The 21,971-nt window shown below is 35.5% G+C and overlaps 1 protein-coding gene across 1 annotated transcript; it reads right to left on the bottom strand.

Annotated features, from left to right (window-relative positions):
* Positions 1-7,320: 7,320 nt before the first annotated feature.
* On the bottom strand, positions 7,321-8,117 carry LOC112503805 (golgin subfamily A member 6-like protein 4). Its single transcript, XM_025107803.1, has 2 exons — positions 7,635-8,117; positions 7,321-7,470 (listed from the first exon to the last, which is right to left on the bottom strand). The coding sequence occupies exons 1-2, from the start codon at positions 8,115-8,117 to the stop codon at positions 7,321-7,323; spliced, it is 633 nt and encodes a 210-aa protein (XP_024963571.1).
* Between the last annotated feature and the right edge of the window lie 13,854 nt (positions 8,118-21,971).

The following is a 21,971-nucleotide window of genomic DNA, read 5'->3' as shown; positions in this document are numbered from 1 at the left end:
TTGTTAAGATCGAGTCAAGAGCTGAGGTACTCTGAAGTCATATGCTCTTTATCGTCGAACGAGACGTTGATGCTTTCCATGACAGTCTTGGTTCGTTGGTTGAAGACTCAATAAGCCTTGGCTTGTGTAGAGTAACCAAGAAACTTACCTTCATCAGCCATCTTATCAAACTTGCCAAGTTGATCACGGTCATTTATGATGAAGCATTTGCAACCAAAGACATGTAAAAATTTAACATTAGGCTTTCTTTGGTTAACTAGTTCATAAGGCGTCTTCATGTGCCTCTTTACCATCGTTGCTCTGTTTTGGATAAAGCAAGCGGTTGCAATGGCTTCTGCCCAAAAGTGGGTTGGAAAACTAGAGTCTGCTAGCATTGTTCTTGCAGCCTCAACCAATGTGCGATTCTTTCTTTCTAAAACACCATTTTATTGTGGTGTTCTTGCTATAGAGAAGTTTTGAGATATGCCCTCCTTGTCTAAGTACGCATCAATTTTTGCGTTCTTAAACTCAGTTCAATTGTCACTTCTCAACTTTTGAATTTTGCTCTGTAGAAGAACTTGAATCTTTGTCATTTGTTTAATCAGCAGCTCTGGCACATCTGATTTCTGCCTTAGAAACTCAATCCAAGTATATCATGAAAATTCATCAATTAGTACAAGGATATACTTTTTACCAGACAAGCTCTGCACAGAGATTGGACCACAGAGATCCACATGAAGCATATGCAGAGGTTTGACGTAGGACACATCTGTCTTTATTTTGTGGGATGCTCTTTTGAGCTTTCCCATTTCGCAAGCAGGACATAGATGGTCCTTCTCAAACTTTATGGCAAGAAGTCCGTTAACAAGATTGTTCTTCACAAGCTTCTCTATATTTTGGAAGTTCAAATGAGACAACTTGTGATGCCAGAGCCAAGCTTCTTCACTCTTACGAGATACGAGACAAAGAGTCTCTGAATTATCTCTTGGTGAAAAATTCATAAGGTATAGATTACCTTTACCTTTGGCTCTAAACAAATCCGGACCTGATTCTGACATGATAGAACAAGCTTCCTTTTGGAACTTGACATTGTAGCCCGAATCACATAGTTGAGTTATGCTCAGAAGTTTATGTTTAAGCCCAGAGACATAAGAAACCTTAGAAATATAAACCTTACCTTGATGATGATCTCCATATCCCTTTATCTCTCTTTGCATATTGTCCCCAAAGGTTACTCTTCCTCCAACTTTTTCTCTATATGAGGAGAGTAGCCTCTTGTTGCCAGTCATGTGTCTTGAGCATTCAGAGTCAAGATACCAAATGTCCATATGCGGCTTCTGCAAAACAAATTATAGGGATTTAGGTACCCATTTCATAATGGGTCCATGATGATTAGGATTAGAAGATCGGTTTTTAACTTGGGGGAGAGGTTTTGTCTCTACACCTGAGTTACTAGACTTGAGAGCTGGTTTGCCAGATTTGGCTTTAGGAGTTTTCTTTCTTTTCTGGGTCTTCTTAGAATTTATCCTTGATGACCCAGAGAGAATGCAGTTGGGATTAGAAAAATGTTGCTTTAACTTTTGTAGCAGAGAGAAACATTCGCAAGTATGAACACATTTTTGATGACAAAATGATTTATTTGATTCATAAGACATTTTATTACAATCATTTCTAGCATTGTTAGTTCCAACGACCTTCCTATTTAGATCTGATTGTTTAGACTTCTTTGAATGAATCTGTTCTGTTTTCTTCTTATCCCTTCTCACTCATTTGGCCTTCAGATGCCTCCTCTGAAACAGAGGAATTTAAAATAGAGTCAGCAGCGGATTTTCTTTTCTGTTTCGGAGTGAACTTAATTGGCTTTCTAGAATTAGATTTAGAGCCCTTTGATGTAGAGGTAACAGATTTAGTATTCTTTGCCCGGTATTCAAACTTTGGAGATAATTTAGCTCTTGTTAACATGCTTACATGGCCAGAATCCATGAGAATCTTTTTCTTCTGTTCTATTGTTGTACCAGATTTATTAGATTTCTCATTTGGAAATTTTGCAACTTCTGGTCCTGTTGCTATACTCTTTGTCTCAACTTGCTCTTTAATCGAGTCCACCTCTGACTCTGAGTCAGAGTCAAGCAAATCCTTGGGTGAATTTCAAAGTACAGAGGTATCATTAAGAACTTGAGATTCTCGTATGCATGAGCTAGATCCTTCATCCATATTTTGTGTTGGAAAACTTTCAAAAGTATCCGAGGAATTACTCTCAGGATAATTTGTATGATCTTTAGAAGGATAATTCAAGGCCTCAAGCAAATCTTGCTCGAAAGCCTGTCTCACCGTTTATGTGAAGTCATCCAATAATTTCGGATCCAGAGTTTTAATAAAGTTTTCAGATGATGAACTTTTGATTTCATCTGGTTCAAGTTTAACAACATCACCATTTGTTTTAGGATGTTCAAGATTATTAGAGCCAAAACAAAAGATCTCGTATGTCTTCTGTATGCTATTTAGATCAACTTGTTGCATACCTTTTGAAGAATAAGAGATGTTTTTGAATTTTAACCTTTGAGTTTTGGCCCTATTCTCAAGCTTACATCTTTTAAAAGGTGAGGCTTTATGCAGAGATGGAAAATCTAGTTTTTGCTCTGCTCCAAACCTAAACACAGACTCAAGAGTGGATTTCTTCTTCCAAGTGAGGTCTAGGTCTGTATAACCTATCCCTGCTTTATCCTGTTGAGAATTAATCTTTTCATACACTTGCTGAGCATCTTGATATTTTTTAATCAAGAGCTCTTTTCTTTGTAAGCTCTGGTGTAGAAATTCCCTTTTCTTTTGAAAATAAATTTTCAGGGCTTTAGAGTTTAGTCGGTCACATTCCTTTTCTAAAAGCTCTCTTTCTTTCTTTTGTATAGCCGCTTTTAGTTCAGAGCACTCTGATTTAAGACTTATTTCAGTGGAACGTTTTGTTTGCAAAAGTTTTTCTTTCTCCACTGACAATTCTTGTTTTTCTACAATTAATAGCTCTCTCTCACGTTCAAAGAATAACTTTTCTTTTTCCAAAGACTTCCTTTTAGATTTTTCGACAGAGAGCTTTTGCTGTAGATTTATGAAATCATTAGTTAAAGCAGAGATGCTTTCTTCCAGATCGGAATGAGAATAACCAAGAGTCGGAGCCAAATCTAGACTCTTCTGTGTCATTCTCAACAACCATTCCACATAAGTGGGTTTGGTCTTCTTCTTCAGATGAGGAGTCAGAGACCCAGTTCTCCTATTCACCCATGAGACTCCTTTGGGATCGATTATACTTGTAATTATTTATATAGTACAACTCATCTTTCACTAAAGGGCCTTTGCACTCTTTGAAGTAGTGTTGCATCTTTCTGCATCTGAAACATCTGACAGCTTGCTTCTTTTGTTCAGACTGCTCCTCCTCCTTCTTGTTTGACACAGAAGGAGGGTTCCTTCCTTCGAAAGCTCTGCTTCTATTTCTGTCGCCTTGGCTTTCTTCCCGAATTTCCTTTGAAATTCCTTGGTAATCAAGGCCAAGGAATGTGCAAAAGCACTAATGTCATCGTCTTCAGAGCTTGATGCTCTGTCTTCTTCATCGCTGTCCATGATAAGAGCCTTCTTCCCCTTTCTCTGTTCCTCCTTTTATCTTCTTTCTCTGTGTGGTTGATTGGATCCAGTCTCTTTTGAGTCAGAGACAAGAGCTAGAGGTCCACCCAGAGCGACTTTGGCCTTCTACACTTCTTGCTTCTATGCTTGCAGAGTGCTATACACATCATGAAGAGTCCATTGCTCCAAATCTTGGTTCGCCTTGAGAGACATGGTCAAGTTTCCCCATTCAGCATTCAACCTCTTCAAGAAGAGCATATTGTTCTCCTCTTGAGTTCTGATCACATCACATTTTCGACATTTGTTGATCAGCGTGTTGAATCTGTGATAAGTCTTCTCTAAAGACTCATCAGGTAGTGCTTGGAAACTATTGTACTCATTTAAACATTGAGCACGATGGTTTTTCTTCATTTTGATTCGTCCTTCCAGCTGGTTTGCCAATTGATCCCATAGATCTTTGGCAGACTCACAATCATCTAGAGTTTGAAAAATCTCATTAGGAAGGGCCATGATCAAAAGCCTCTTGGCTTTCTGATCCACTTCCACTCTACGCTTGTCCTCATTGTCCCAATCTCGACGAAGCTTGGGAACTCTTCTGGTTGGAACTTCGACCGTGTCGCCAGCAGCAGGAATGCGGGGAATTAGTGTATTAGGTACAAAAGGGCCATTTAAAATTGATTCGTAAAGCTCAAGGTCAAGACCTTCGTAAAAATTGATCATCCGTATTTTTCATTGGGGATATTCTTCTCTAATGAGTGTTGGAGGTTTTGTAAGAGATCCAGCACTACACATGGAGTTCCACGTTTGACTATACATTTTGTTTAAGGATTTTGAGAAGAAAAATTGACTTGAAAGTGATAAACGATATGTAACTGATTTCCAGAATACTAAAAGTAGACTTTTTTAAATGGATTAAAAATAAGAATGAAATTCTTTTTTAAAAACGAATAATCAGAAATTAAGAGAGGTATCCTGATGGATATTGATTGACTAATCAATGAATTTGATTAGCTGGCTCTGATACCAATTGTTGGAACCCAGATACTCTTAATTTTCAGAAAACACAGCTAATGAAGAATATGAATGAAATACGAACAGTGTACTAAATTGATCAAACAAGATATTTAATAGAAATAAGAACACTGAAATATTTTGAATAAGTCGGATGCTTTATTAGATGAAAATAAAAATTCACAATCCAAAACGTATTCTCACAAGAACTTTGCTATAATCTAAGTCGGAACTCTATGGTACTTTGAACTTGAGGAGGATGCCTTCTTATATACGCCTAAGTCAAACAAACTATGCTATAATTATGGCTTGAAACTATGATCGCTGAATCCACATCCTTATCGTTGACTGCCCTTGAAATGTGGACCGGACTCAGTCAAGCCGCCTTGAATCTGTTTGATGCTTATGAGAATATCTAGACTAAGCGCGCATTCCATGGAGATAGGAGACTAGAGGCTCTGCATGTACTATACAGAGGCTCTGCATGTATTATGCAGAAGCTCTGTGTCTGGAGTTTAGCTTTGCATAAAGCGCTTAAGCTTTTTGGCGCTTAAGACTTGATCGACCACATAATTGAGTGCGGGCTCTTTATGTGAGATCCTTTACTCTTGAGTAAGAACTCTGGGTTTTGACTTCTGCATGAGAGCTCTTAGTCCAGACTGCTTCTAAAGACTAAGTCCTATGAACTAGAGTAAAAGGCTTCTTACTTACACTTTCACAAGATGGGGTCTAACAATTTTTATTTAAGAGACATGATAATAACAGTTTAAAGAATAGCTGAAACAGATATTGGAATATGTATGAAGAGAAATTACACAAGTAAGATCTCAAAAAAATGTCTGATCAAAAATGATACTCGTTTTGAAATCAACTCGAAAATTCAACAAATATTTTTCAAAAACTTTTTAGAACTCCCCTTAGAAAATAGATTTCTTTATCAGCTCAAAATCCAAACAAGTACAAACTTATTTTCCTGTACTTAGTAAAAGGAAACATTTCAGCTCAAAATTGAAGAGCATGTCCTGAATTAGGTGTTCACAAACTAATTTCAAACAAATTACACACTCCCCCTGTATCAGTGCATCATATAGAAGATATTTCTTGTCAGCACAGCATATGACACACCTGCAAAAACAAATTAAGTAGACTTTGGTACCTAGACAAACATGGGTCCTACTTTGTTAGTATTGGCTTGAGGGATGTTATAACTGCCATACCATCTGTTTCTATTAGATAAATTCTTTTTAGCACTTTTAACAGGTAAATCAGATATGCAGTAAGAACCTTGCCAATCATTATCATACATGTTATATGTATTCCAGTTGTTCTCATAGCCATTGTTCCCATACCATCTGTTGAAATTTTTCTTATTGACAAAGTCATTAGTTCCACAAGTTGAGCATCGAATTCTTCTCTTGCTAAGACTACTTAATTGATTAGTAGATCTTACAATGCAAGGAAGAACAGTCTTAGTAACAACAGATTTATGAGATACAACAGATTCAACTTTATTAACCCAAACTTGTTTTATTTTTGAAAAATTATTGGGTGATTCAATGACATAACCCTTGTAAAAAAAATTGAAGTATGAGATTTGTTCTTACAAACAGTTGATTTAAGGCTGCTCGAATAACTATTAGATTTGACACTAGAACAGTCATGAAGGCAGGTTTTACACTGAGATTGAGAACCAGTTGAGCTTTCAACAATTGATTTAGAAAATTCTTTTATTTTCTTAAGTAACCGGTCTCTCTCTTCAACAACTAAATCATATTTCTTTTTAAGTTCATTTCTCATATTCAATTCAGCTACAAGTTCTGTCTTTAAATTAGACAATTTCGTTGAAGTATCCTAGAACTTACCTTCCAATTCTTTCTTCAACTTCTCAAAACTTTTCCTTTCTTTCTCAAATTCTTTCCTCTCTTCTTCTGAACTTCCCTTCTCATTCACTGAAGCAATGCCAAGCCATTTCTTTTTCTCTATAAGCTCCTTAGCAATTGCAGCATTCTTTTTAGCAGTACTTTTCTTCTCCAAAGCAAAAACATTCTTTTCTTCATTTAAAGCTTTCTGCTTTTGAGCAAGACACTGCCTAGCTCAAGGATATACTCATATCCATTTCGGTGCTATTAGACTTGCCCGTCATGGATATGGAAGACATTTAGGTATGATGGTGAAAAACGTTTTGTAATTCAACTGGGACCTCTCTCTTAAAGTGAGATCAGCAATGGTTTCTGTTACTTCATCTGGCAGGACTTGTGGTACAACTGTGATACCTTCAGCTGGATCAACCTGAKGTGGAGTTTGAGAAGTGTGTGGAACAGGAGAGCTGGAAGAACTTGCATTCTCGACAGGAAATACCATTGGAAGGACCTTGGCTTTGTGGATGATCTGAATGTCTTTTGGAACATCATATTTATAGCCTTTTGGTCTTGACAGAAAATATGCTAGGATATTTTCTGACCCCTTGATATGTTTCACAGTGAATTTCCATTGAGAGAACCAGTTTGCCCATCTCAAAAGTTGAGCCTCTGGGAGAATCTTTCTTTTGAACTGGAGCATACGTGGGAAAGAAGACATATCCATTTCAATTAGGAAATCGTGCCCGATTAAATGGAATTGGTATCTTTCTATTCCCCTTTTGACCGCTAGGATTTCTTTAAAGGTAGAGTGGTAGTGCTGCTCCGAATCTTTGAACGGGCCACTTTTGTATCCACAAATTGTTCAGACACCAGCTTTGTTTTGAACTATTATGACTGCCCCCCAGTAATCATCACTTGCGTCAGTCTGGAGGACCCTTTTGTCAGAAACAGTAGGAATCTTTAAAGGAGGCATCACATCAGCCAGTTGCTTTATTCTTTCTATTGCTAAATGCTGTCAAACATTTCCAAATTCTTCATTTGACATTCTTCCTCATTCTCTTTCTTCTCTTTATCAAACTTGGCTCGTTCCAAGATGATAATTTGTTCAAAATCTGATATTTGTTTTGAAAGCAATGTAGCATTCAGCTCTAAAGCTTTTATCTTGCTTTCAAATACTTTCCTTTCAGCATCAAATCTTTTATCAATCTCTATCAGTATATCATTCTCTTTTCCATGTAAATTACTTTCATCATTTAGTTCATTCTCAACTTTATTGACTTTCTTTGTCAACTCATACTTCTCTTTGATCTGTTTTACTCTTTCTTCCTCTGACTCTTTTCTTTCAGATTCTAAAGTCTTTTCAAGTTCATAAATTCTAGATGTCAGCCTGTAATTGTCCTTTAATAGATCTAAGTCTCTCTTTTGACTTGCACTGAAATAATTATCTTTTCCAAGAAGTACATCAATCTCAGCTTGAAGAAACTTATTTTCTTCTTCGAATTTCTTTATCTTTTGTTTCAACTCTTTAGCCCTAACAAAATTGGCATGATTTTCATAAAACACCTTCACATATTTTTCTTTTTGTTCCTTCAGACTTATCTCCATCTCATAAACTTTCTCCTTCAAAACCTTATTTTCTTTCTCCACAAATGATGCCATTTAAAAATCAAGAACGATTGATCAAACAAAGAATCTCTGCAATTCAAGAAATTGATTAAAGAAAAAACTATCCAAAAATTCACACAAGATTTTCTTTTGCAATTAAAAATTGAAATCTATCCGGATCAGAAATCTGGTCAAAACTCAAATATAGTCAACAAACTTCAAACACAACAAATTGGTCAAAAAGATAACCAAGTCAACTCAAAACAAATGAACTTGTCCGTAGAAGTAATACGGACAATGAATATCAACTAAACAAATATGGTCCAAATGGTTGAATATGGTCAAGTGTTATATATCCGGATATGAAGGTACAAAATACGGACAATGTGATGGAAACACCAATACGGACAAGTTACTTCCAAAAACCGGACAAGTGAACTTCAAATCCGTTCAAGAAAGCAACCAATCTATACCAAAACCGGACAAAGTTACTTCCGGTTTACAAGAAAACCAGACAACAAGTTTTCGATTAATATGAAATCCGGACAGAAGGCAGTAGCCGGATTATGCCAAACCAGTCAAGGAGTCAATCGATTAACAGGGATTCCGGACAAGGTGAACTACAATGAATCACACTAAATCCGGTCAAGGAAGTCTCTGGTTAATAGGTAATCCAGACAAGATTGTCAGCTACGGAAGAAGTAATGTCCGATATGTGATGAATACAAATGGTTACAACCGGATTACTCCAAATCCGGTCAAGACAGCTTCCGATTAAGAGGAAATATGGACAATTAATCCGATTAACAATAGAGTCCGGTCAAGGAGGTGTTCGATTAACAGGACATCCAGACAAGGAAGCTACCGAATTCACACTTAAACCACAAGTCACAAATCACAAATCGGACAATGAAGTAGCCGGTATACAAGAAATTTGGTCAAGATGTATACGTATTAGTGCAAATCAGATTACCAATTCTTCAATCACAAACACCAAATTTCATGAAACTACAACAAAAAATGGATCAAAATACCAAAATTTTATGAACTTTATAAGAACAGTAAGTTTTCATAAAACCAAAAAAAATCCTTCAAAAACACTCAAATTATTGATCAAATCATAAACTTTTGTGAACAAAAATGATACACAACATAAAATTGCACACAAAGATCCAAATTTTAGGAATCAAACAATCAAAAAATGAAATATTTGAGATGAAATTGATGAAAGTTTCACAAAAAATTCAAGAATATAAGATGAACATAAAAAACATCCAATGAATTTCCAGAAAAATGTGCAGAAAAATCTTGAATTTTGTACAATTTCTTCAAACAATAACGATACAGATCGCTCTGCTACCAATTGTTTGTCCCAATATGTTCAATAAACTATCATGATCATTAAGAACACAATAAATGGCAAATTCAAGATTATTAATCTTGAGAGAGAAAGTCAATAAGTCAAATTATATGTATTATCTTCAAAGCTCTCAATTACAAATCTAATCACAATTAAGCTCTCTAACTCTAAGCATCCTACTAATTACAAAGAGCTAAACCTATTTATAGGTCTAAACAAAACAATATTACAAAGAATACTTTCAAGAATGAATACAACATATAAACTCTAAAACTCAAGCCTAACAGGATGGTCTTTAGTCAATCGTTGAGCTGGTAGAGGATTATCATCTGAGTAGAGAAGCTCTGGAACAGTGGATGAGGCTTCAGCTGCAGTGTCTTCAGCAATTGGAACAATTGCTAAAAAAGCCTCAGATTCAACGACTGCAATAGGCTCAAATGCTTAAGGCATTTCATTCACTGATTGATCAGTGTTTGAAGTAGAAGGAGGAACACAGCTAATGTACACGTCAGCGATCTCTGAAGAAGACATGTTGGTGTGACTAGCTACAAATAGAATGATTAATGGTTTATCCTCAGCTTCTGGGGCTTTAGTGTTGAGAGGAACAGTGAACGAAGCTTCAGGTTGTCCATAATAAGAGAACATCCAGTTTTCTAATTCATCTTCATCATTTAAGATGGGTTTTGAATTAGCTAATTGAAATTCTTCAAATGTGGCATGAATAGTTTCTTCTATCGTCTGTTTGCATTTGTTGAATATTCTGATGGCTTTGGACACTGAAGAATATCCAAGAAAGATTCCTTCATCGGCTTTGGGATCAAACTTTCCTAGTTGATCATGATTGTTGATAATATAACACGTGCAACCAAGGATATGTAGAAAGCTAATAGAGGGCTTTCTGCCATGGAAAAGTTCATAGGTTGTCTTCTTGAACCTCTTAACGATTAGTGACCCATTTTGAGTGAAACAAGCAGTGTTGACAGCTTCAGCCCAGAAAATTTGTAGGAAGATGGGACTCGTTGAGCATTGACTGAGCAGCCTCAATGATTGTTCGATTTCTTCTTTTAGCGACCCCATTTTGCTGAGGAGTTCTCACTGAAGAAAAGTTATGAGAAATTCCCTTGTCCTCAAAGAAGTTATCCATAGTACTATTTTTAAATTCAGTACTATGGTCACTTCTAATAGACCGTACTTTAATGTTGTTAAGTACTTATATTTTCTTGATGAACGATATGATGTCTTCAGGTACTTCACTTTTGGATCTGAGAAAAAAGACCCAAGTGTACCTGGACCAAAGAGATCCATGTGAAGTAGCTGAAGAGGCGATGTCACTAAAGAGATTTGCTTTGACTTGAAGCTATCTCTTGTTTGTTTTCCATTCTCACACGCTGAGCAAAGATATTCCTTTGCAAAAGAGTGTTGAGGAAGATCAGTGACAAGATCATTTCTAGATAACTCACTAAGTGTCTTGAAGTTAAAGTGAGAAAGTTGTTTGTGCCACAGCCAGTTGATGTCTGACAAAGCATTAGAGAAGAAACAACTATTCTCTGTGAAAGAAAAATCCATATTGATGATGTAGACATTCTCTAGATGGGAACCGGTCAAGGCAACCTTATCATCTTTGTCATAAACGTAGCATGAATTATTGAGCGGTAGAGTTGTTTATGAATGTCTTCGTGGTGGCCTTGATTTTATTAAAGATGATGAGAACGTGAACTCCCAACCATTTCTTATTTTGTGCCAAAGCTATTTATAAAGCACTCACGAAATAGCAATAGAACTTTTCCAGGCATTTGTAGTTCATGACCTAATTAGAAAACATCTTGCTTCGAACATAGGAGTTGCTAAGAGTCAAATTCCGAAAAAAAAACCGCTTGTATGGGAAAGCAAATCCTGTAGCCACTTGTACTAAAAAAACAAGTAAGCGTAATTCCCCTTAGACAATAAAATATGTTTACATGGGGAGGAACATAATATGATTGATAGAACAAGATAATATATAGGAAACTCAAAATTTTAAATCATGGATACGTATATATTCTTAACATACTCAAGCGACTCCCATTATTGGTTTCAAACCAATAGCGATTCATACACCGGGAATGCCCGGCTTATCAATTTATCTGGTAATCTACTAGGGGCTCATGTAGCCCATGCCGGATTAATCGTATTCTAGGCCGGAGCAATGAATCTATTTGAAGTGGCTCATTAGTCTACCCAGTGCTAGATGCAGAGGCGCATAATAGATCGATATGAACATTATGAGTTGTCCCGTAACAAAACAAGTTGACGTCGTTTGTTCTATTCTACTAGAACCCTTCTTTTTTTATGGGGTTGTAATGTAAATAGTTCATGATGGAGCTCGAGAAGAAATTCACTGTATAGTATATATCACACACTTGACTGATGCTGAGGAGGTTGTGCTTTAGTCCTTCAACGTATGCAACACGACTGAATGTGGTTGCACCATTGGTTAATATACCAAAACCTCTAGTATATCCTTTTCCATTACCTCCAAAGGTTACGGATTTGTCTCTGGTCATGTGCCTTGACCATCCACTGTTGAGATACCATATGCCTTTGACTTCCTGCACAAGGCAACAATTTAAAAATGCTTTTGGTACCCATCTATTTGGGTCCAGCAATGTTAGAGGCTTCATCTACTACAACTGAAGAACCAGCGTTAGTAGATGACTTCATTGAACTTGGAAAGGTTTTAGTGGAAATAGGAACAACCTCTAACGCTAGAGAGAAAGAGTTAGTAGGTGTCCTCACTGAGCCTGACAAAGAGGCTTCAGTGGTGGGAACTACAACACCTAATACCGAAAGCTTAGTATCGGTAGTTGTCTTTACTGAGCCTGAAGAGGGAGCTCCAGTGGTTCTCTTCACCTTGGTTACTTTAGCAGCCTTAGTGGATGATTTCGCTTTGGTTGATTTCTCAGCTTTAGCTACTTTCTTACCCTTGGCTGGTGGACCAGCCTTGGCGGCAGAAGGACACTTACTAGCAATGTGTATAGTTTCACTACAATGCTTACACTTCCTATAGTTGAAGGTAGCTATAGGGCCAGGAAGTACCTGATTTGAAGAGGGACCACCTCCAAGGATTCTCTTCTCATTAGTTATTGGAGGAACTTTAGAGGGTTTGGAGTTCTTAGGTGAAGCGTTCACCTTGAGCTGAGTGTTCAGAGTTCTTAGTCCCTCAAGAAGAAGAAGGTTTATAAGCTGAAGGAATAGATTTAGATCTATTTGACTTGTTAGTCTTCTTGGCAAGAGGTGCTTTGACAATGGATTTCCATTAAGATGACTCTTAGTGAAAGAAGACTGAGAAGAAAAAGTGTCAGGAATAGAAAAGACAAAGGTGCCAAACTTGAGCATGGACCTGTTAGTGACACTATCTTCCTGATCATAGGAGAATCCTTGACCAGTCTTTATCTTGGCAGGGATATGAGCGTTAATGATCTTTGAGGCCTTGACAGAGGCTTTCCACCATCCTACTATGGTAGCCTTCTCAGCCCTGAGTTCAACAATTGCTTGCTCACTTTCAGCTATAGCTTGTTCACGTTCGACAATGATGGTTTGGTTCACAATGACCTGATCCTTAAGATTTTCTTCAACCTTAGTCAGCTCTTTGAACTTTGAATGACAAATCTTGAATTGTTCTTGAAGATCAAGATTAAGCATTTCTGCTTTAGACTTGCCATTTAGGGCATTGTAATGGTCCACCGTCAGTGTGTCTAACGCTGATAGGCTAGAAGAAGAAGAGGGTTCATTCAGGAGACATACTTGAGCAGGTGAGGATGATGAGGGATAATGAGAGGTTGATGTCTTTGAAGCTTCTTCTTTGACATCTTTGGCCATCAAGTAGAGATAGGCCGTATCTTCCTCATCAGATGATGATTCATCAGATGAATCAGCCCAGTCGTGCTCTTCAGCCACAAGACTTTTGGCCTTTCGCTGGAAGTTCATCATCTTCTTATACTTCTCTTTCAGTTTCAGGTATTTGCCATCATTAGATCTGAAGGAGGATGGGGTTTTGGAAGATGGTGCCACAGCCTTCTTAGACCTACATTCACTAGCAAAGTGACCCTTGCGGTGACAGTTGTAGCAGATCGCAGAAGCCTTGTCTATGTTATCAGACTTTTGATTTTTCTTGATGGTCAGCGAAGGGGATCTGTGGAAGTTACTTTTCTTGGTGAATCTCCTAAAAGATTTAGTTAATAGCACCAATGATTCATCAAAATCTGCAAGATCAGATTCTGATAAATCCTCAGAGTTAGTAGAATCTAACTCAGTGATAACAACAGGAGGAAGAGAAAAAGAAGAAGATGGGAGTTCAACTGAAGCATCTTCAAAGATTAGAGCTAATGGAGAGCTCTTCATTTCTCTGGAATCTTTGATTAGATTCTTTTTCAGTTGTCGAGACTGCTCATGATTGAGCAGTATCCCATAAAGAGTGCTGAGGGAAAGAGAGGACATGTCATTGGACAACTAGAAACACATGGCATAAGTATCCCAAGACTCAGGTAAACATTCCAGAAAATTAGATAAAGTTTTAGAATTGGAATGTTCCTTGCCTACAGTCCTTAAATCTATAAAAAGACAATTAAAACGTCGATATACTTCAAACAATGTTTCAGTCTTTCCACAAAGAAAGCTTTCATATTGTCTTACTAAATTAATCTTCATCGATTCTTGAACGCAAGAGGTTCCTTCATATTGAACACATAAAGTGTCCCACATGGCTTCCGAGGTTCTGAGTTTCATAACAGAATGATAAACCTCATCGGGAAGAGACATAGCTATTATAGACCTAGCACGAGTGTCTATAACAATCTTCTTCTTGTCTTCCTCGCTTCATTGAGGAGGGAGCTCTGAAATATGTCGTTCAGGAATCGCGGTAGTCGTAGCTGTTTCAGAAACAGCCGTAGAAATAGCATATGGAATATATGGTCCATTTTCTATGTAGTGTGGAATTTCAGGATCCACACCTTCCAGAAAAAGGGACATCCAATTTTTCCAAAGACTAAAGTTGTCTCAGATAAAACGGGGTGGTTTGCCAAGAGAGCCATTGTCATTAAAGTGTGTGTTTGTGTTTTGTAAAGCCATTAGAAAGCAATAAGATTATCTAAAGAAAAAGATAATATAATGCAGAAAAACAACTAAACAACAAGAATAGAAGATACACTGCTCTGATACCACTTGTTGGTCCCGTTAGGGTCTAGAAGATGTGTATAACGGTTTGTAGAAGGGGGGATGAATATAAACACATTAAACTTTTCAAATTTTAAATGTATATTGATAAAGAATGATCAATACAAATTTTACAAGATTGTTTGCGGAAAGATAAGATAAAGATAACTTATCTAAACAATCTAAGTTACACACTAAGTCTTAGCAAAAAGAAATGAGTTGATGTTTAAGACTTAGAAGAAAGTAAGTTCTTTCTGGGTAACAACTATTTAGAATACTAAAAAGAGATTCTTACTTGCTTTTAAAGATAAGCGTAATGTGTTCTTTAGATGTGTGTTCTTTCATGTTTGAACGTAAGTTAGGGTTCAAGAGATATCTCTGCATGGAGATATAACACATCTATTTATACCCATTGCATTAAATGCATATTTAATGCAATGCAGTAGGGTTTGAACACGCATCAAGTCTTTAGAGAAAGACTTGTCCTTTGCTACAGTGAATAGTACAAAGGCCTATTCATGAGCAGAAACCCTTTCATGGAGTTGGTGGGTAGTAGAGTCAACTAATCGGCTCCGTACCATACTATGCTCTAGAAAGGGTATGGGTTTGCCCTTTGTATGGGTAAGGACAAGACCAAAACAATCATGCTCAACAAGCTTCTTTTGATCGTTGAATGCTGGAATAACCTGAAGATCTCTTCAGCATTCGTTGAGGCTTGGGAAGCCTTCACACATGACCAGCTTGTAATCACTGAATACCGCTTCAAATCACAAACTCGCTCGTCTCTAATCTTCAGTCTTAGTCTTCAACTTTCACTGAAGGTTCTTTGGTGTGAGTTTTGTCTTCTTATAGTATCGCTGTCGCTGATGGATTTACATTACATGTTCTCAACGATCATTGAACAGGCTCAGTGATGATCGCTAGAACTGAAAGTCAAAAACATAAATACTTCGTATAAAGTAAAAGAGATTATCATCAAATCACTGAGAGAGAGGATCAATACAAAGCATAAGCGGCATTGAGTATTTCATCAACGAGTCAGCATAAACAAGATCTCAATGGATCTATATAAGCCAGAGAACGAAGATGTGAATGTACTCAACAAAAACATCAAAACCAGACTGAAAGTCCCTAAGTTGATCAATCTTCAATAAAGCTTCAAGAATCCATTGCAAAAATATATGAATATTAAGAACAATCTTGGAAGGAGATGAGAGTAAAAGTCAAACTAATCAAATCTCTATTAACTCTCAAATTATACGTAATGTTTTACAAATGAGCTCTTCTACTTACTATTACACAAAAGACAAATCATATATATAGGGTCAAACAATAACCCTCTAGTTAAAGTCAAACTACCATACAAAGTCAAACACGATGTCTTTTACAATTATAGACATTTATATACTTTCAAGACGAATGCAATTTAACAATGAAATTCAGACCCAACATTCTCCCCCTTTGTATTCAGGTTTGAAAGACTTTACGTGCTTTGAATCTCGTTTGAACTTTGTCTCTTTAAGCTCTTTATGACTTCTTCAAAAACTTCAAAACAATCTTCATTTTGAAATCTTCAGACAATCTTAATTGAGAAAATCTTCTAACATTCTCCCCCTCGAATGTAAAACAACGATGATCTTCTCTTTCAACAATGTAGAACAATATCTGCAACAATATTCAGAAATAATCTTCAAAGAATCTTCAGATAACAGTTTCTAACGTTCTCCCTAAAAAATGAAATTCTTCAGATAAAATTCACAAACATACTCCCTCAAAAATTAAACATTCTCTTCTCATTGAAAAATCTCTATCAGTAAACTTCTGTAAGGATGACCTTCACATTCAAAAACTCTCAGACACTGTAGCACAGGAATAATCTTCAGTAATAAACTCCAGTCACACTCCTTTGAATCTTTTGCCGATCTTTGATGTTACTCCCCCTTGATCTTTATAACATATTCCCCTTATATCGTTCGAAATTGAACATTTCATTCATTATTTTATACTCCCCCTTATGATGAAATGAGAATCATTAGCATCATACACTAGAATAAATGAAATCTTTAGCGAAAACCATCAATTCATGAAATTGTAAGCAGATCTTTTCAAATCCACTTGTATAATCTTTTTCAGATTAAGGGAATGGGAAGGTAACAATCAATTTCAACGTATGAAATTTTTTTCAATCTTAAAAAAAGATTGGCCTGTGAGTATAATAGATATACTCAGTACAACGAATGTACTTCATATATGAGACTTTTTAAAATTCATCTCACCAGGTCTTCCATTCAATCATCAATATCTTATAAAAGTATAGCTATAAATGTTTCGGCAAAATAACATATAATTTGCAAAATCTGTATAGTGAAGAAAGATAAAGCAACATATGCTTCTCTTTATGCTCAAAAAGATAAACCGTGTGGACTACACAAATTTATCAGACTCAATATGTGATCAAAAAGACTTGAAGAGGGGACATATATCCTTCTGTTTCAATATCAATTTTCTCCGAATGAGAAACTGATAGATTGTGAGCTGCGTGCCCCAAGTGTTATTAAAACACTTATTTGTTGAGAGATAAATGGGTAGCTGGTGGGGTTGTGACAAGAATTGGCCTAGACTTTGCCTTTTTCAATATTAGTCTTGAAAGAATTGAGAACTAATAGATTATGTGGTATGCCCGGTAATTTGAAGTTTGGAACATGATTCTTGTAATCTTTAGATCCTGACACAACTCTCATCAATTCTTTTGTCTCACAACAACTACCCCTCTCTTTTTCATTTTAATCTCTGCACACAAACCCATTTTGAGTTTAAAGCTCACTCAGATATGGTTGTCCTCTTGGGTAGGTTTGTCGGTTCTGACAATCCATAGAGGTATTTATGCTAAGCACTCAGTTCCCCCTAAAAATTTACAATATGCTCAGTTGATCACAAATGGTTGATCAAAAATATTATAGCTATAAAGCACAATGATTAGATAAAATTAGATCAAAATGTGTAGCTTTTAAGCACAATCAATAAAGGAGTGATATACGAAATCAGATTATTAATAAAGTGAGAAAATGAATGAAGATCTGTAAGAACAAGTTTACAGATTCTGATATTCAAAGAATCAAGAAATGTATATCAATCAAGGTAAAAAAATATATCAGAAAGAACCTTTGATTACAAACGAGCGTATTATCACCGAAAATGATATTATTTACGAGACGTGATAATAACAATTTCAAGAATAACTGAAACAGGTATTGGAGTTATGTACGATGAGAAAATTACGCAAAATAAATCTCAGGAAATACCTGCTCAGAAAATGTACTCATTTCCATAAAAAAAACAATTCCACTTTCTGAAAAAAAACTTTTATTACAATTTCTAGAGACTCCCCCTAGAAAATAGATTTAAGAAATGTTTCAGTTCAGTTCAAAATAAACAAAAATGAAAACATTATTAGCACGGGTCCTAAACTGAGTGTTTAGAAAACATATTCAGATGATATTCCTTGTCAGCACAATATATGACACACCTACAAAACTGATCAAATACATTTTGGTACCCAAACAAACTTGGGTCCTACTTTGTTAGTATTGGCCTGGGGAATATTGCAACTACCAAACCATCTATTTCTATCAGATGTATTCTTTTTGGCACTTTTAACAGGTAGATCAGATACGCAGTAGGAATCATACCAGTCATTATCATACCTGTTAAATGAATTGCAGCTGTTCTCAAACCAGTTGTTCCCATATCCTCTGTTGATCTTCTTCTTGTTAACAAAATCATTAGTTCCACAATTTGAGCATAGGATTCTTCTGTTGCTGAGACTGATCAATTGATTAGTAGATCTCACAGTGCAAGGAAGAACAGTGTTAGTTACAACAGATTTATGAGACACAACTGAATCAGCTTTATTAACCCAAACATTTTTAACTTTTGAAAAATTATTGGGTGATCCAATGACATACCCTTGATAAAACTGATTTGAAGAACGAGACTTGTTCTTAGAAACAGTTGATTTAAGACTGCTTGAATAACTGTTGGATTTAACACTAGAACAGTTATAAAAGCAAGTTTTACACTGAGATTGAGAACCACTTGATCTTTCAGCACTTGAAAAGTCTTTTACTTTCTTAAGTTATTGGTCTCTCTCATCAGCAACTAAATCATATTTCTTCTTAAGTTCAGATCTCATATTCAATTCAACAACAAATTTTGTCTTTAGATCAGACAATTTCTTTGAAGTATCCAAAAATTTACCTTCTAATTCCTTCTTCAGCTTTTCAAAACTTTTTCTTTCTTTCTCAAATTCTTTCCTCTCTTCTTCTGAACTTCCCTTCTTGTTTTTCGAAGCATTGTCAAGCCATTTCTTTTTCTCTGTATGCTCCTTAGCAATTGCAACATTTTTCTTAGTAGTGTTTTTCTTCTCTAAAGTAAAAACTTTCTTCTCTTCATTTAAAGCTTTCTGCTTTTGAGCAATGTTGTCAAACATTTCCAAATGCTTTCTTTGACATTCTTCTTCATACTCTTTCTTCTCTTTATCAAACTTGGATCGTTCCAAGATGATAACTTGTTCAAAATCTGATATTTGTTTTGAAAGCAATGTGACATTCAGCTCTAAAGCTTTTATCTTGCTTTCAAACAATTTCCTTTCAGCTTCAAACTTTTTCTCAACTTCTTTCAGCTTATCATTCTCCTTTCCTGGTAAATTCCTTTCACCATTCAGTTCATTCTCAGCTTTATTAATTTTATCTATCAGTTCTTGTTTAATTTTGCTCTGCCTCATTGCTTCTTCATCTGCCTCTTTTCTTTCAGATTCCAAAGTTTTTTTTAGTTCATGAATTGTAGATTTCAAACCAAAATTTTCCTTTAATTGTTCAAAGTCTCTCTTTTTATTTCCTCTGAAATTACATTCATTTCCAACTAATACATCAATTTCAACTTGAAGAGATTCCTTTTCTTCTTTAGATTTTTTAAGATCTTGTTTCAAATCTTTAGCTCATTCCAAATTAGCGTGATTTTCAAGAAACACATTAACATATTTATTTTTATATCCTTCACACTCTTTTCCAATTCAGAAATCTTAACTCTCAGTTCTCTATTCTTCTATTCTAGATAAGCTGCCATTTCAGACTGATCAAATAATCTAATGCGGTGAAATCAGTCAAAGAAATCAAAATCAAGTAAGCTCAAAAAAATATCAGAAATGATCAAAAACTGTTGAGACATCAGAAATCAACGAAAACAGTCAAAAATCAGTAAAAATAGTCAAAAACTGTTGAAAACAGTTAAAAACTGTTAAAAACAATCAGAAACAGTTAAAACTGATTAAAACAGTTTACGCGACACAAAACGATTCAAAAATTTCTGAAACAGTTCAAAAACAGCAAAAAACAGTAAAATTCTCAAAAACAGTTAAGATCAGTTAAAAACCTTAAAAAACAATGATTTGGTGAAAAACAGATAAAACTTGAAAAAAAACAAATGAAATGAGATAAAATTGAAATCCAGATAAAGTTTGATCCCAAAAAAAATTAGACAAAAAATGGAATATTACCAAACCAATATCAAAACAATTAAACAAAAAAATTGGGCTTTAAGATACAAGAAGGCCCAATATCAAATCAATTAAACCAAGTGTTGGGCCACAAAATTGATTATTTCAATCCAGCACAGGAATTTGGTAGCTATTCCACACACTTCCTTTTAGGTCAAACTAATATTCATCCTTCAATGGCTGCAAAGAGGATGAAGGTTAAATCGGTCAAAGCAAGGTTCTTGAGTCCGGGTGAGGCAGCTTCCGGATAAGGATATGCGAGCAACAAATCTTGGCCGATGAAGCTCAAGTCTGGACAAGGCTGTGTCCGAGGAATCTTAAACCAAATAGGATTCCTTTAACAAAACATAAGAAGCCTCGAGTATTTCATCAACGAGTCGGCAAGAAAAAAGATGTCAATGGATCTTTATAAGCCAAAAACGAAGATGAGCATTTACTCAACAATAACAAGATAAGGCAGAAGATGAAGAAGCCTTACCTGAATGCTCCACACCAATCTTAGAAACATAAGAAGAATCACAAACTCCTTACAGATTTAGTGCAAACATATCTAAATAAGGGCTCTGATACCATGAACAAAACATAAACCAAATGTTTATTTTATAATATCAGTCATTACAATAACAAATGTAATACAAAGAACCCTAGATCTAAGAAGTTGTTAACCAAAGCGATTAACAACAACTAAGAAGGAGTTAAAGATGGTGAGAGAGAAAATGTAAAACAAGTCTATAAACGAGAGAAAAGATATGAGTTAAATAATGAACTCATCCAAGAAAACACCCTATATATATGAATTTGATAATTGCGCGATAAGTCCTCCAAGAATACGGAAATTGATCCACTATCCTTGATATTCTCCAAATAGTGAGGCGCTACCCCTCAACTTGTAACAGCATCTTTCATCTTATGACAATTTCAATCCTTCAACTTTATAATTGTCAAAATTATAACAAAAGTAAAGATTGTTAGAATAAAGCTATCTTTTAACAAATTCTCATATTATTAAACCCAAAACTAGTAATAGATGACGACTTGATGTCCCTTTAGGCTTTGATGTCCTGTGCGGTTGCATGGGTTGCACGTGGCCAGGACCGACCCTGCCCGCCGTCATAGACATCTTAGTCTTATAAGTTATCCTCAACGGTCGAGGTCAGAGAATTTTCACAGTTGAACAAGTTCTCAAATTATTTTCTTTATATTAGAGAAAAAAAATAAGAGAGCAAATGAGAAGAAATACTATGATATAACGTAGACAAAATCATATATAAAATTGTAAATAACAAGAGTAGAGGTTTTACATTTATCAATCCCTCGTCAATACGTTGAGTCGTATACAATCCAACTTACTACAAAATTCTTTCATTTATTTATATAACAAGAAAATTGGCCCCAAGCATATCTAGCTTCAAATCTCGTGCTTAAAGTGTGAGTTATGTTGATTTAAATAAACAAAGAAATAAACAAGGCCAAAAACTCGACTGATAAGTCGTTAATTTGGTTATTGATGATGATAAAAGGAATTGGAATAAAATCAGAAATAAAAGGCTAAGAAAAAAGCCTATAAATGTATGCGAATATATATATATATATATCATATATCATATATAAAGGCTTTAGGCGACAGAATGGATGGAATGCAACTTTTACAACACTCCCATTTCCCAACGTATATTAAAGCTTTTATGTCTCCTTTTTTACAACAATCAATCAACTTCACTTCTCTTATTATACATTCTCATTCATTCATTCATATATATATATATATATATATATATATATATATATATATATATATATATAT

This window comes from Cynara cardunculus, unplaced genomic scaffold (assembly GCF_001531365.2).
Source record: "Cynara cardunculus var. scolymus isolate 2C unplaced genomic scaffold, CcrdV1 Un_Scaffold_3863, whole genome shotgun sequence".
Taxonomy (NCBI): Eukaryota; Viridiplantae; Streptophyta; class Magnoliopsida; order Asterales; family Asteraceae; genus Cynara; species Cynara cardunculus.
Note: the sequence above shows the minus strand (reverse complement) of the source record. Positions and strands in the feature narration are given on the sequence as shown.